The sequence below is a fragment of the Manacus candei genome, unplaced genomic scaffold (assembly GCF_025592945.1).
Source record: "Manacus candei isolate 608988 ecotype Guabito, Panama unplaced genomic scaffold, ASM2559294v1 h1tg000043l, whole genome shotgun sequence".
NCBI lineage: Eukaryota > Metazoa > Chordata > Aves > Passeriformes > Pipridae > Manacus > Manacus candei.
The window spans coordinates 5125887-5142351 of NW_026138091.1; the positions used below are offsets into that span (position 1 = coordinate 5125887).

General features: G+C 42.8%; 1 protein-coding gene across 1 annotated transcript; it reads right to left on the reverse strand.

Annotated features, from left to right (window-relative positions):
* Positions 1–4752: 4752 nt before the first annotated feature.
* Positions 4753–13099, reverse strand: LOC127474511 (cathepsin E-A-like). Its single transcript, XM_051795328.1, has 9 exons — positions 13017–13099; positions 12677–12854; positions 10536–10653; positions 9918–10036; positions 9253–9452; positions 8474–8596; positions 7460–7604; positions 5045–5143; positions 4753–4953 (listed from the first exon to the last, which is right to left on the reverse strand). The coding sequence occupies exons 1-9, from the start codon at positions 13097–13099 to the stop codon at positions 4774–4776; spliced, it is 1245 nt and encodes a 414-aa protein (XP_051651288.1). The 3' UTR covers positions 4753–4773.
* Between the last annotated feature and the right edge of the window lie 3366 nt (positions 13100–16465).

The window sequence follows — 16465 nt, forward strand, 5'->3', positions numbered from 1 at the left end:
AGGCAGACAACAAAATGGCCCAGGACCAGTAGCAAAATTGCTTTCCACTTCCCTCTCCTGCCCCCTTCCCATGCTTCCAGACACACCACACACATTCTCCATTAATCCAAATCTGCGCCAGCATTAGGTGGCTCCTGCTGCTCCAGGGGTGGCCAAGCCACCTCCCTAAACCTCCTGGTAGTGACCTGGCCTTTCAGCTGTCACTCCTGCAACATGTCTCAAAGCAGGCTAGGAAAGCAGCAGCACCTCCTTGCTTTTAGCTCTTTATCCACATTTATAAAAACACAGTCCAGAGCATGTCACCAGCATTCTCCCATGAGTAAGTATCTAGGTAGATGGTCGCCCTGGAAAAGGGGGACACCAGATAGCTCAAGGGATGGAAAGAACAGAGAGAAGGGGAGACACAGAAAATTATGGGTCTGCAACAGCCAGCAAAAGCAGTATGGACTGTACAGACAGCAAGTCCACCCAGCTCTCTTGCCCAGAAGGTTGCACTTCAGACAATAAACCAGGATGTCTGCCAGGGTAACTGTAGCCTCAGTGGCTTCGGTGAGTCCTTAGGACTCCCTGAAGGTGGGAAGGAACTCCTGCTTCTCTGAATCACAGTTTAGGTGAGGAGCCCTTCCAGCAGGCTATCACATAGAGCAGGACTCTGCTATCTCATCTGGGTAGTCTTTGAACAAAAATCGACTACCCTTCTGCAGCAAGCCAGCGTTCCGTTCTCAACCTCCCACTTCTACTTCTTCCAGCATTATTTCAGTCTGGGAATTGGATCCTGCTAGTGTGCATTAGGCAGAGTATGAGCAGAGCCACCCTTTCAAATCCTTCAAAGACACTTGAAAAAGCACATGTATCCTGATCAGTTTAGGAAGCAGAGGACACTTGGCCCAAGGAAGAGCTGTTTAAACTCATATTATGTGAATTCTAGGTATGCAGAAAAGCCAAGCACAGTTTTCCCAGGCACCTTTGGAGGCACTTCTTCACACCATGAGATGAGGTGACACTGGTGTCTGACAGTAGCTTAGTGCAGTTTAATCACACTTTGGAGTGAGGCATTCTGGTGCAACCTCACCCTTGCCACTACACAAGTCCTCAGGCAAATCAAGTTACTATGTTCAGATTTGGCCAACAAAATGAGGAACTCTGTAAAGTGAAATTATGTTGAAATAAACAGCATCTTAGCCTAGCAGTCCAATTTTCTGAACGGCCCTTCTAGGCAATACTCAGCTCTGGAAGCATTGCCTCTTTCCTCCTGATTCCCTGTTTCTTCTTGTAGCTGAAGCCATACTTTTCTATTCAGTATTTTCTCAGTTTAATTACATCTGCAACTGTCAAGGAACTTCATTTACCAATGAGGTTAACTTCAACAAATGGTAAATTTGAAGTATAAACAATACATTTTAAGGATACCCAGACAGCTCCAGCAGCACAGCTAGAAACAAAGTAACTGCTGCTCTCCTCTGTAGCACTTTGTTCAGGTCAGGAAAGCAATACAAGTTTCTGGGAAGTTTGGCCATACACAGTTTGGCTGTGCATGTATAGGAAGGCTTTTCAGCAGCTGTGAAGAAAGTCTGGCCCATTATCAAGCTTTCTCCTTTCAGTACATAAGGTTGAGGAACAGTGCTTCCCACTGTAAGGGAATTTAAACCAAAAATCAGAGATGACTGTCAAGTGTCCACAACGAATCTGCACTGAGAGTCCAGTCCCATCACACCTCCTCACTAATTCTTCACACAGCTTCCACCAGGTTTTAAGATGTTGGAGGAAAGTGCTCTTCCTCCTCAACCCAGACATCTGCATGTTTCATCCCAGCACTGCTAAGCATGAGAGAGCCTTCCCAGCTTCTCATCATCCAGCTCTGCTCATCTCCCATCATCTTCTCAGCCTGGTCACTGCCTAGGATGCACACTGCTGCTTTCAACCAGAACATTATACATTTCATTATACATCAGCAATGGTTTTACTGCCTCTCCCACTCACTCTGCCAGCACTCCCTGTTTTCATTCTTTGATGGAGGCTCAGAGTAGCCCCACAGCAGCCATTAGACAGATAAAAGCTTCAGACCTACAGATGTGACTACTAGACATGTAGACGTGTGTTAAATTAGGAATGACAGCTCTGAAGTCACACAGCACAATCTGCAATAAGCAACTAGCATTTCACACAGTGGACCAGCTCCAAGTTAGCTATAATATTGTGCTCATTGCTTGTAAAGAAGCTAATGCCAGGATGAGTTACCAGAAAAATTTCTTCTCCTCATTTAGTCTGTTATCTCACTTTTGCAAACATCTGTGGACTCTGATTTGTACCACATTATCTTTTGGGATTATGTGCTCTCTTTTTTTGGTAAACTATTTGCCTTAGCATGGTAAATGGATTCTTTTAGCAGACCCAACAATCTACAGTTCACATTCACAGGTATAAGCAATGTTGAATTACTGCATGAATAAAGGCACTTTGAGAAACACCATCATCTTGATTGTACTGAACTCTCAAGAAGCATTTCTGACAAAGGTTTGACCTACCATGCAAGTCAACTTGATGTCTACCAGGAACAATCACACAGATTACAAAAGTTGGCAAAGCTAGAAAAGGAGAGAATAGGGCCAGGTTAGGTCAGAGCAGCAGCTTGCTCCTATCAAATGGTGTTAATCTCGAGCAGGATCAGATATATCAGAACAAAGAGAGGGCCAGTCCCTCTGCATGATGCCTGATTTTCCACCTATTTCTAGGTTGTGTTCACACTCCACACTGAAATTCATAGAGCCAAGACGTCAGTGCTGGGACTGATTGGTTGCAGAGACATGTCCCAACAACCTTAAAACCTTTGCCATAAATAACAGATTTCTGACTGCAAGCTCATGTTTGAGGAATATATAAGTATTTTAGAAATAATGGAAATGTATCAGAGTGTTGAGTCTGCCGCATAGTAGAGAAAACAAAAATACCCTGCTACTGTAAATGAGGGATAGAGCTTTATAGATGTTTGTTTGTCTTGGTTTATGACCAAACAAATGACATTTTCTAGATAAATAAGTTAGCTCATATAAGTTATCCATTCTTAAACAGTGATAAGGACAAAGGGGAATCAAGGCAAGATTGGCCTAAAATACATGATAACTTCACACAGCTCAGTCTTGTCTGCAGAAAGAGACAGCTGGCAGCAAAGTCTTCTTTGCTGGAGGTTAATAGCCTGGATGCCAAATGTGTAACACAATGTGGCTGCAAATAGAGAGTCATGAAAACAGGCACAGGAGAGTATTTCATACTGGAAGGCAAGATCAGTATGTCAGAGATATCTACAGGCAAACTGTCTTGCTTTAGTAATACTTGTTGTGTTACAACTGAAGCCTCAAAATCTAAGGGGCTGTGATCATAATGCTGCCAAGGCCAGCAACGGGTGTTGACTTTAGTCTGTGCTAAGCACATCCAGGCAGATGGCAGCAGCAAAGCCCTGGGGGCCACAGACCCCTGTCCCAGCAATGCCACCATGGGGCCAGTCTCCAGCTCCCCACGGCTCTGCCCTACTGGGGAGGTGCCCAGTGCACAGGGCTGGGGTTGCGGACATTTTTTGGTTTTAGGAAGACGTATGCCAACATATCACATCTTTCCACTCCAGAACACAGAGCAATATGAATTTTCAATTGCTGTTACACCCTCTCCTCCCCTTCCTCTCCAGCACTGGAACCACTGAAAAAAAATATAAAATGTAGCTGTAACAGCACTAGGACCAAAGCGGATTTTGCTTGTTTAAGTTTTATTCATGTGTAGTGGTGCAGTATCAGTTTTAGCAATCCCAACAAATGCTCCAATGGGTATCATTTTGGTGAATCTTCTTTTGCCAAATCAGTGCAACTGCCTGTGGCTGTTTCATCTGAAACAGCTGCCAAGGCTGACAAGAGGTGGCTGAGCAAGAGGCAGTAGATGTCTAATGCTGGTGCACATCTGTGGTGGAGGGAGGGAACTGTGCTATGCCTTTGCATTGGCTGCGATCTGGGTTTTGTAGTGTGAATAGATGCAGCTCCAGCTGCTCCCACCACCAAGGGGCAGAGATGTCAGATGCTAAAAGCAGCATCTGACCTAAGGTATGGACGTTAAACGCTGAGACCCAAAAGAAGAATAGAAAAATATCCATCAATAATGAACTTAAGGGAAAAAACAGGTTTGAGTGATGGTGTAAGGAGCAGGAAATTGTGTGCAAGGAACAGTAGTGAAAATTAGTGGTCACACAGGCAAGAGTCAAATTCCCCTTTATATAAGCTGCTTGGAGCAAGATGTTTCAAAGAGAATTTCCTTGGCACTAAGGAAACAAAGTTAAGCACAATCCAAACCACGGAAAATGATGAGGAAAAAGAAAGCTGTAGGAAATGAGGTGGAAACTAGCAAACAAGAAGAAAAAAAGGATAGCCAGACCAGGTAGAACTGGAATTAGTTTCCCCCACTCGTAACAGTTGTCTTGCCAGACTGGCACTGTTCAGCATTTTTTTCTTCCTGATCTTTTGCAAATCTGAGTGCTGAGCTTTTCTGCTTTATCCTGAGAGCTGCGTTGTCCATCAGTTACTCAGGAAATATTGTTTCTTGGTTATAAACATATAGATATTGAACCAAACTATATCATTTGGGACAAAGATCACTGCAAAGTCCCTAAAACCTGGAGGGGGGCAAACACAGCATGCATTTAGGTCCAAAGTTTCAGTAAAAGCCCTACTTCACACAGTATTGAAGATCATTACATTAACATTTGAGTTAAGACAGAATAGATGCTATTATGACTCAGTAGTAATCATTCCTGTGAACAGCTTTTGCAAATCCCACTCTGTCATTCCCACGGTCAAAAATGCAGTAAAATGCAGACATGAAGACATCTCCTAAAATCCATAGTGGGCCAGTGCGAGTGGGGATGTCGAGAGACTGAAAGCCACTCATGCAGAAGGTTTGGTCGTCAATAGACTCCTGAAAGGGAAAGTATGTGTCCTTGCAGCAGCCTGCTCCAGCCCCAGCTCGGGAAGTAAGGAATAGGGAGCAGGAGGCTGCAGATACACACCTTTAGGATGTATTGTTCTGCTGTCAGCTTGTACTCGTGGTGTCCGATCGTGAAGCTTATGTGAGGCAGGCTTGACAATCTTCTGCAGTCTACAAGAAACTGTATGCGATGCACTGATTGAGATGAGATCAGTTTGTCTTTTTTTAATTATTGCCCTTCGAATTCAAGAGTTTTGCAGCAGGTAATGGTGAATTTACTACAGAGAAACAGCATCAGACTGACTTATAGCCCAAGACTGCCCTCCGGCTTTCCAGTTCCTGTACTTGGTCAATCCAGCCTAGCAGTCCAAACCACTGCACCAAAGCCCCTAGGGACCCAGGGCTGATGAAAATCCTTGCAAATCCCAAAGGGAAGGAGGTGAAAGGGGACTCTGATGTCCTGCCTGTACAACTCAGAAAGAAAACTGAGTGTGTGATCCCCAGCAAGTCTACATTAGCAAGGTCTGCTGAGCAAAAGTCCACCAACACTCTGGCCTTGGCCGGCCGGAGGGAGCTGCCTCCAGCCACGCGGGAAGCACCCTATGGCTGCAGCTCACCACATGTCCTCCTGTAACACCATCATTTTAGGGAAAAAATAAGATAGGGAGGAATAGAGCACTTTATACTTATACTCTGCCTTAGAGTGGAATTTAAAGAGCAGAAGGACTAAATTCTGGCATGGTCATTAATTTCCATAAATAATACATTCACTTACAGTAACACAGAAGATAATTTCCTGGCCTTTCTAGTTATTTCATGAAATAACTGGTGTGTTAAATGGTCCTGCAGAATGCTCCAAGTCTCAAAGGGATCATTGTTATAAGCTGTAGTGTTTAAAGTCATTGTTTTAGAGGCTTCCTTGAAGGAAAAATCTGCTCTTTGCTGTTTTTCAATCTGCTTTATGAAACTATAACCCTTAATCTTGTGTACACTTACCAGGTGTCATACCATTAGAACAAAATAAACCATGGGATACAGAGGACAAGGGTAAAAAATGCCAGTATAATGGTTTGCAGGATACAAGAAGCAAGACGTAATTCTTTTACATACAGAAAAAATTAATCTTTGCTGGAAAGAGATGAAAGTTCTCATAAAATCACTGATGGATACACTCATTTTTACTGGGATAAATTTGAGCCAATTTACTCTGTCTGTGATTGCTAAAAGATCAGTCATGGAAAGTCTTATTTTCAGGATACTTTTTTTGCAGAATCTGAGATGCCAGCTGTGTTCTTATGCCAGCACTGGAGTATATAAACTTATACTGCAATGACCTGTTCCTTGTTTATATTATGCTAGTATAAGTACATTGGAAATACATATTTTATCTATATTCATTATGTGTGTACCAATATAAAAACAACTTGCTATCAAAGCATACTCTTTGGCATATGTCTGAAAATTTGAACAAAATCAAAATTAAAGGTTTAATTGAGAAAGAATCGGGAGCTTCAGGAATCACACATATGTCACTGGAGTCCTCCTATTAAAAAGTGAGGTGGATTAAGAGTCCACTTTCATCTTTGCTCTTTGCCCAGTGCACTGGGCAACTGTAATACTCTTCATTTTCTTCCGAGAGCATTTTTGGGTCAGGATAAAGACAAATGCAAAGTTAACAGAACCCATATGGGGCAGCTTTACTTGGGGCACTGGCGCCGTGGCAACGTGTTAGTGATCTATGGGAGTCAGCCAAGGGCCAGCAATAAGGCACAGTAGAAGCAAGCTGCCCTTTCCCTGGAGGCAGGGATAGGAAGGAGTGGTGGGGAGAGTCAACAAGGGGGATGCAGGAGAGAGCAGCAGGTAAAGAGGAAGACAGCAAGGGGTAAGAGGAATAAGGTTCAGGAGGAAGAATGAGAGACAGCAAGTCTTGTCCTGCACCCTGTGACTCATCTGCCAGGAGCCACTGTTGTGAGTGACAGTGACGCGCACCCCTCCCAGGAGCCCTGCACAACACCACCTGCTCCATGGCAAGGTGACAATGAGAGGTCTTGCCAGTGAAGCCACAGTTGGGCTGTCGTTAAAATACCATTCCCTTTCCATTTGATGCTGAAGTGGCTGGCCATCAGCACCAACCCCCTCCTGTCTTGGGAGAGCCAACAGCTATAACTGGAGACATTGAAAATCCTCTGATCTTCCAAAAGAAAATTATCTCTCATGCAGAGTACAGATCAATTCCTCAAACAAATGTACTCCCTATTTCCTTACATACCAGTTCTGAGTATGGTAGAAGAGGTGACTGTTTGGGAGGAGGCCTGGGGCAGTAAGGCAGATAGGTCAAAAACAGATTGGCTCTGAGTTCAGTGCTATTCTGGAAACAAGGCTTTTGTTGAGACCTTTCTAACCAATTATTTTGATTATTTTCTCACCCTATAAGCTCTTTGCACCAAATACCAGTTTCCCTTCCCATCTGGCTGTTTTCTGTCTGTACAGTTTTTACCTCTCCAGTATTTGATGGACTTGCCCCGATATACTCCTGTAATCGCCTGATTTGTGAAGAGGGTCCAGTGATAAGAGAAGTGCCTGAGTCAACGATGGCTTCACAGCCATGGGAGCAAAATGCCACCCGGCCCTGGATCTTTATACTGCAAGTGAAAAACAAAGCATCTTTAGGCAAATGGTATATGCACTGTGACTGAAACATCATGTTATTGCTAGCTAAAGTACCAGAGTACAGACTGAAGTTACTCCAAGGTAAAAGTGACAGGGCAAGAGGAAATGGCCTGAAGTTGCACCAAGGTAGGTTTAGATTGGATATTAGGAAAAACTTCACAGAAAGGGTTGTAAAGCATTGAAACAGGCTGCTCAGTGAAGTGGTAGAGTCACCATTCCTGAAAGTGTTCAAAAGACATGTGGATATGGCACTTGAGGACATGGTTTAGTGTTGCACATGGTGATGGTGCTAGGTTGACAGTTGGACTTGATAATCTTTGAGGTCTTTTCCAACCTTAACGATTAAAACTAGCTGCCAAGCTTTGCTAAAGACAAGAATGTCTGTGGATCCACTTTTCTCTCTTGGGACTCCTAATCACTAATCATTTGCTGCCTGCTGACGAATTTGTCCTCACCCACAGATATGTATTCTCATCAATTTAGGCAGCATGCTAGAGGAAGAACAAAGGAACACTGACTGCTTGGACCAAAGTTAGCAGGAAAGATGAGAGCAGGACCCAGAGCTGGATTCAGTTTGTGGGTGCCTTAACCTCTTAGCAGTTAAAATATACTAATATGTTCTCTCAGAAACCAACCACCCATGTCACAGCAGATTTAGAGAGCTAACAAACCCCAATCTCATCCTATTGTACCTCCTCTTCGAGAGGCACAAGGGTAAAACCCTGCAGCTGAGTCCTCTGCATCTGCATCACTAGGTGTTTCTATCTCTGCAGGTTTTACATGGGGAGGCAGATTTCACCAGGTTTTTCATACATACATACATACATACACATATACATACTTGTTCACATGTATTTGCCAGTAGCTTTTCTCAGTGACTGGGACCCAGTGGATTGAACCCTTGTAGAGAGAATGGTCTATCCCCCCCAGAATCAACTCACCACCATTCTCAGTGTCATCTCCTCTGAAAGCAGAAGACAAGGTAACACAGACATGGGAGTGTGCCAGCATGCATGAGACTGCTCTTAAAAAGCAAAAGACAAATCACATTCCTTTCTAAATTCAGATATGGATGGCTGAAAGGGATTATTCCTAAATTATCAGTGCATATGTCCCAAACAACATCTGAGAAGACTGAAAAGACGTCTGAGTAGGCTGCCAAGGTAGGCATCAGGAGCAGGTTGAGACAGTTGCTACTCTCACCTCAAAATAAACACTGGAGAAATTGGCAGAGTTGTGGTTAGGTCCAGAGTAGGGAACAACTTTTTTTCTGGAATGTGACTACTTGGGTGTAGGACAGCATTTATGTTCATCTTCATGGGCCAGAAGGAAACCTCTGGCAATAGACATGGTGAGTCTGAGCTGGGAGCTTTTCTTTTCTTTGAGACCAGCTCAACAAGAATAAATCTATCCAAAAGGTCATGGTCATCCCCATAACAGTTTTTCTTTTTATGCTATATTTTTCAGTGTCAAATTGGGAAAAAAAAACCAACATCAAGAACCAAAAAAATGGGGGAATTTACTTTCTGGAGTTGAAGCTTTATACAGAGGCACAGTTGTTTCTATCAACAATTAAAATAAATTTACTTCTTTTTTGGCAGTGCCATTTTAAAGACTGACCTTTTCAGATAGAAAGAGAAGACCGGTTCCTCTACCAAGTGCTGGTTCATGATGCTGTCAAACACAGGCAGAGCATTGCCCACTGCTAAGGAGGGGTAGCCTAAGCCCAGCACGCCATCAAAATGGGCAAGGACAAAAGTTGATCCTGGTTCAAACACTGACTCGCCAAAGTCCTGTCCCTTGATGGAGATGTTACTTATCTGTTTGGTTCAAAAGAAAATAAATAAATAAAATAATATATAAGAACTTTGAAAGTAATGACACCATCAATTACAAGAAATTAGCCACATTTCAGATCCATATAAATGGATTCATTCAGTTTATAAAACCTGGATATCCCTGTGTGACTTGCATCAATATAACAGGTGCCCATTTGGCGGGTAGGCTGCACCAATTCCTTAGAATGCCTTACTTTTGAGGCTGCTTGTTCATTAACCCAGACAGACAAAGACCCAAGAAGACAATTAGAAATGAAAATAAAATCTTAGGGATTTGTCTTGATAGCCCAAAGCTGGAGCAGCACCTACACCCTCAGTACATGGCTAGGTGGGACCTCACCCTACCCTTGCCTAAACTAGGCAAAGTTTTCCAGAGCAAGGCCAGTATCTGAGCTGCCTGAAAACAGTTGACCTGGAGGCTGACACCCATTTTAGGTGGATGCTCACCTGCAGCGTGTCTTTGCCAGCAATGCCCAGAAGCTGTCCCGAGCCGTACTGCAAGGAGAAGGCTTCCCCTCCGTGCTCATACGAATCCGACTTGAAGGACTTAAATTTCTGGTGCACCCCTACATGAAACAAATTATATCTTTGCACTGAGGGAAGGTCCCAGCAATGCACCTGCTCCCCAGTGCAGAACCAGATGAGATTTTTGCTTCTCTTATGAGAAAAGTATCTATAGAAATACTGCAGGCACCTCAGTTCCCCTGCAGGGCACACCAGTTTTTTTGTACCTGAGAGGTTATTTTGCATTTTAAAGACAAATTAAAACAAAAATGGGCATTTCCACCAGTTCTGGCAGCTCTCCCAGGTCTATTTTCATGCCTGTTACATCAGGCACCTTGTGGTCTGGAAGGACAGCTGGCAGCTGCAGCTGGCACCTGTCGTGGCTGCAGGATGACATGAGGGGCAGAGGCAGAGGAGAAAACTGGGGAGAGGAGACCAACCCTAAGGGATGCTCCAAATCCTTCCCTTCCAAACCTCTGCTGCAGGCAAGCTCCTTGGGAAAAGAGAAGTGGTCAAAGTATCCAAGACATGAGGAGCACGAGGGAGAATAATGTTTCTTACTGCACGCCTCGCTGATGCAATAAGCAGAAGGGACCCAAAAATTGGAGGAGCCGGTGTCAAACACGACGGTGAACCTCTGTGGGGGCGTGCCGACATTCACCACTCCGTAGTACTGCGCCTGGGGGAGGAACAGCCCCGTCAGCTCCCAGCTGCCTCCACAGAGCTATTCCTGGGGAAGAAGCACACTTGGGAGCATCACACAATGCTTTCTCAGGGGGGTCTGTGCAATTTCATTTAAATGTAAATGCACACCACAGGCAAGTGTGTCTGGTTCCATGAGTGGCTTCAGGCAGCAGATTTCACTCCAGCTGAATGCACAACGGTGAGGCATTTTTAAAGCCTTTTAAGCAAATATTCAGTTGAGTCAATAAACCCTCTTGCAGCAGTTTCAGAGGTGGCAAGGTCATCCCCAAGACAAGCTCTCACATGACCATACAGTCTTTCAGGTTGTTCCTTACTGATGTCAGTAAGAAATCAGTGTTGCAAAGTCAGCACAATCTGACTCTGCTGGCTTCAGAGGGCTCTGACCGGTGGCACAAACAATCATATGTGACTAGCCTTTTTCCCTTGTAATTAGCATAGCTAGTCAAAAAAGTATTGTGTTGCACAAACTGTTCCTAAGGTACTGAACAAAGTTCATCCAGCGGATGAAGAAACCACTGACCATCCCTGGATACCAATTGAGACTGAGATAATCTGTGAACACGTGAATGATGGAGTGCAGTGCTTATCCACATCCCGTATACAAGTGTTTAAGTGCTCCTATCTGGCCCTGGAAGAGCACTTCAGCATTAAGAGATCTATTTTTAGGAAGAGGCATTTCTGGAATTCAACCACAGATAGAAAAGCAATAGCTAGTGCCAAGCTTTGTGCAGCAATACAAATATTTGAATATGTATCTTCAAGTGCATACACTGAAGTTTCTGACCCTGCAGTTTATGATCTGAATGAGATAATCTTGAAAAGGCAAGCAAGCATGCCATTTAAGGGAATATCCAGTTATATAGCAGAATTTTATTCCCTCTTGTATTAAACCTTTATCAATGAATCTGTAAATTGAGGCAGCTCTAAGGGATGTTCATAAAAAAACCAAACAACAACAACAACCAACCAACCAAAATATCAACCAGAAAAACCACAAATGCACTGCAATAAAACCTCCATGAAACTGTTCCTGGTGCTACATGGGTATGCTAGGGAAGGGGGTTTTGATTAATCACTTTGAGATTTATCCCTCTTTGAAATAAGCTTTAAAGCAGACTGAAATGTTTGTTCTTCTTCACATAGGTATTTCTTTAAGGCCCTCAAGTGTCAGAAGTTCTTGCTGAACGAATCTGGCCTTCCCTTCCATTCTGTTCTCTATTCAGATGCAGCCTTTACAACACTTCTGAAACTTAGTTTTCCTTTAGATAAGCACAACACAAGAACCAAATAAAACAGAAAACAGAGACTATTCAAATGGGTAAAATGCTAAACCCAGGAAAGATACCTTACAAAATGGTTGACCTGCTGCTTTGCCTGCCTGAGATCCAATGAATCTCATGTATTTTCTTTTTAAGTTTAGATGGTAAATTCAACCAGGTTAGTATGAGGCCCAGGTCAGTCTCCAGTATTTAATACACACTAAACTCCAGAGATAAAAGCAGAAAAATAAAAACCTCTACTTAGATTTATTATCACTGACTCCACGTGATCAAATAAATGAGTTTGGGGGATATTTTTTTTATAACACACCAACATCCTAGTTTCTGATAAATAGAATACCACTAAGTGAAGAAATCAGGTTCTGCTACCAAAAACCTGATAGTTCACCAAGACTGATACAGGCAAACCCATTATTTCTCTGGGGACCCAACCAAGCTGAATACAGATCTATACAAAAATAAAACTTATCACAGGACTATCACTGCTAGACTACATCAGCTTTCTACCCAGGTCACAAGCTAACCTAGATCTAGATGTGCTTTGTTTTGCAGACTGGTAAACCGATTTTTTATAATCTAATATTTATAGCATAGAGCAACAAGACATCTCAAGCCCTATAATTTCATTGAGAGACTAGATTTGAAATGTGCTGGGAAAAAATCTGCCTTCAGTAGAACAATGAGTCCTAATGATTGCATTACCAAAACTGTACTTACATTCATGTAATCATACAGCCTTTCTGAAGCAGTTCCTACTGATAAAGCAATATCTGCAGGGAAGCAATGCAAATATCTTCGGGCAAAAACATCAGGGTGGTGGTTCCTCCAAAAGTCCTCTAATTCTCCCTTTTCTTTCAGCTGTTTCTTGATAGATTTGAATCGAATCAGGGGGATTCTAAGCAAATAAAATAAACACACAAAAAATAACTGGTTCTTCATTCTTGAACTCTCATACACTCTTTTCTTTAAAAAATGTTTCTTTTTTGAGACGAGTAGCAACAGGCACAGGTCACCCTGGGAAGCCAGCGGACACATAATGCCAGATGTGTTTTCTTACCGTTCCATGGCCAGGATGAATGGGATGTAAACCACAGCCAACAGTATCACTCTCATGGTTCCAAGTGGCTCAGAGTCTGACATTCCTTTGCTCAGAAGTCCCTTTTTTATGGCCTGTTGTCAGCAGAGGGCCATTCGCCAGGTCAATCAATCGCAGGAGGTCAGTGCTTTGGCAGAAAACCGATTAATTTACCCTCAGATTAACCACTGGATTGTGCAAATAGTGATGCCCAGTGGAACTACTCAGGCACAGATAACCAGGGCACAGTCTAGACCAAACAGACATTTTCATAACAATCCTTAATGTCTTTTACATAAATATGATATATGGGGTGAGCCTGGCTCCTCTTAGCATGGGAAAGAGGAAGCAGTCCAAGGACTTCATGCTTTTCAAGCTTGCTTTAGTGAGAAATCCCTCAGAAGTGTTCAACATGGACAAAGAGGACATAACATATAACCATTTCCCTTTTGCATGGAGACATTTCAGCAGGGCTGAGCAGACAGACGTTTGATGGGCTTGTGACAAGTAACCCCCTAACAGCTCATGTTTAATTCCCTATTTATGGGAGAACTCCAGTCTAAACATAAATTTGACTGCCACCCCAGAAAATGGGTCTTCAAAGTAAAAAACACAGCAGCCTGCAACATACAGTAATAAACAGCTAGAAGCTTTGCACACCTTTCAGTAAGACATTTGGAAGGGTTCGCTTTGATTTATTTTCCTGGGAGTTTCTTGAGGTTAGTGGCTCCCACCCCTGCTTGACACTTGGGTTCAAGTCAAGCCTTCAAAAAAATAACGGTGTCAAAAAGAGACTCTGAGCTGGCAGACTGCAACCCCAAACCTATTAGCTGCCTGGGAGGAAGCTCAACACTGAGTCTGCAATTTACTTCCAAGACTTTTTGAATCTTTCCTCTGCACAAGAAAGTGTGGTGAGCAACTGCATACTGCAGCCTAGCATACATTAAAGCCAAATTTGAATAAACAGTCATTTTTGTTCAAAGTACTATGGTAGGAGGCTGGGAAAAGACCAACAATATTCTTTCCCCTGCAACACACCATTTATTAAAAATAAACTGCTCACCATGTGAAGGTGAACTGGAACTAGATAATCCTCCCAAAAGAGAGCAGATGCGCGACAGCAAGGAGCTAAGAGTGAATATCAAGGATATGGAGGAGGCAGGTGTCATCATCTAGCAACAATGCTCCAGTCAAGAAAAAACAGCAGAAAAAACAAAACACATGGTGTTTGTGAGAAAAGACAGGGTCTAAATGCCTGTCACAGACTTTAAAGAAATGCAATGCAAACGATTATCAGAATATCCTAAAGAAATTCTTAAAAATTGTTCCTTTTAATCTCTTCCCTTGTTATGTCAGACTAATTAAGAATGGGCATGAGAACCTTAAAATCAGTAAGTTTAGAGCTCTATTCATTAGTCCCCTGGATTTTGAAATACATAGTTTGCTTTTTCTAATGTACCTCCAAAATTGTGAGGGCTAAACAAACTCAGCAAAGGCTGAGCATGGTGTCATCACACAGCTGTGTGCAGAGCTCTGGATCTGAAAAAGCACCAGCATCTCTATTACCATATTTTGTTTCAAAAAATAATAGAATCTCAAAAATGCATATTGATTTCTACTTTATTGTGATTTTGTGTTCAATTATCTAGCTCTGAGTAATGTTACCCATTTCTTCTGGACTCGGGGGTTTTACACAAGTTATCAGTGAACATCCACATTTTCTGTCCCACAGTCATCCCAATCACTGAGCTGCAGGAGCTGGATGCTGGAAATGAGACTGGTCAGCAAAGATGTGGCCATTTGTGAACTTCCAGAAAGCAAAGGCATTTCTCAAGGAGACTCCACTGCCACCTGATGCACAGTAAGCCCCGGGGTAGGGCAGTGACACTTTGACAAGAGTAAGACAATGTCTGTGCTGAACGCCTTTATCACTTGAACTTTTCCTCAAATGCCAAAAATGCTTCTGGGAAGTCATTAATGCTCATGTTGGAGGGCATCATGATAACTTTGAAGACGTGAAGTGGCTTTCAAAACACCACCTGGGCCTACTGAGAAGACTGCCTTTGCCTTAGAGGCTCCACTGAGTTCTTGATTCTCAGAAAGAACATGATTGTTCAGTTTACTGCAAATGTAGCCCTTTATTAATCCACATATGAAGGTTATTCTTTCCCAAATTCTCTGATTTCACAGTATATTCCAAACAGACATTCATTTAGCTAACAGAGGTACAAAATACAGCAACAGAAGGTCATCATGACTTTTTTTTGATAAGCTGGAATAATGATTAAACTACAATCCAGAGGATCCCTAAGAAACAGTTATCTGCAGCTTAAAAGTTCCATTAAGTAGAAATAATTCAAATAGAAAAAATATATCCCCATTTCTGTCTATAGACAGAGTACATTGTGAAGTTATTTGTCTACATATGGATTATTGAGAAAAATATGCCTACGCTATATTATTAATATATTTGTACCTACACTTTCAGGTTGTTCTGATTAGTAGGTTATCTGAAAAGATTTGTCTAAGGGACATGTCTTCACCATGGATGTAAATTCATTATTATTTATGCCAAATGCATTTGGTTTTCCACAACTGTAACCTACAGTGCCTTAGGAGGAGGGACCCTTGCCTTTAGAAGGTGCCACAGTTGCTTAGAAATGAAAACAAATCCAACAACCCACTGAATGAGAATATTTTCTTAAATGTCAGATCACATTCCAGGGTAACTGCTTGGAAAAGGATGCCCTGCAAAATCCAGAAATTACACATTCCCCACGGTGCTCCTCTGACAGGGCACGTGGTGCTAGAGCAGTAAAGAAGGGACTGGTTGGAGATGTTTGTTCAGTGTGAACTGGCCTGTTGCTGCTGGGATGCCATGCACAGCACGTCCTGCCTTCTGTCACCAGAGAGGGAATTTTCAGCACCTCTCTTCCACAGCACCACTACAGATGAATGTGACATTATCTTTGTTCTCCAGGCTTGATTCTCTGCCCAGCTTTTCCATCCATGCCTATTTTATGGCACTCAGGTCTCAGGACTCATTGTTCTCCATCCTGCTGCAATACTGGTTCCCAGACGCCCTCCCTGTTGTTCTCCTCCCTGAGGGAAGCCCTCCATACATTTCATAGCATCACTCCTGCATGGCACAGCCACTCATCTTGCAGGGAAAAGGCTAGTAAACATCCTATAGCCTATATCCAATTGATAGCTAAGGCTTGATTTACATTTGAAAACAAGTTATGGTAGAGAGCTCTCTATTAGATTTGACTAGAGATCCAGAGGCCACCTTAACTGTTTGATATTGCCTTTTTCTCAATCTTCTGTTTGCTCTGCCTTTTGTTTTTCCAAGACTGCGTGGTTTTCAGCAGTCACAGATTTTGGTAGTGTAGCACTTATGCCCAGAAAACAACTGCAGACTGAAGAAAATT

Excerpts from the sequence above, each read along its gene's own strand:
- LOC127474511 (XM_051795328.1), bottom strand. The coding sequence starts at position 13,099 with ATGTCAGACTCTGAGCCACTTGGAACCATGAGAGTGATACTGTTGGCT. Across the intron at positions 12,855-13,016 it reads TTCATCCTGGCCATGGAACG|AATCCCCCTGATTCGATTCA; the intron begins GTAAGAAAACAC and ends TTATTTGCTTAG. Across the intron at positions 9,453-9,917 it reads CTGGCAAAGACACGCTGCAG|ATAAGTAACATCTCCATCAA; the intron begins GTGAGCATCCAC and ends TGAACCAAACAG.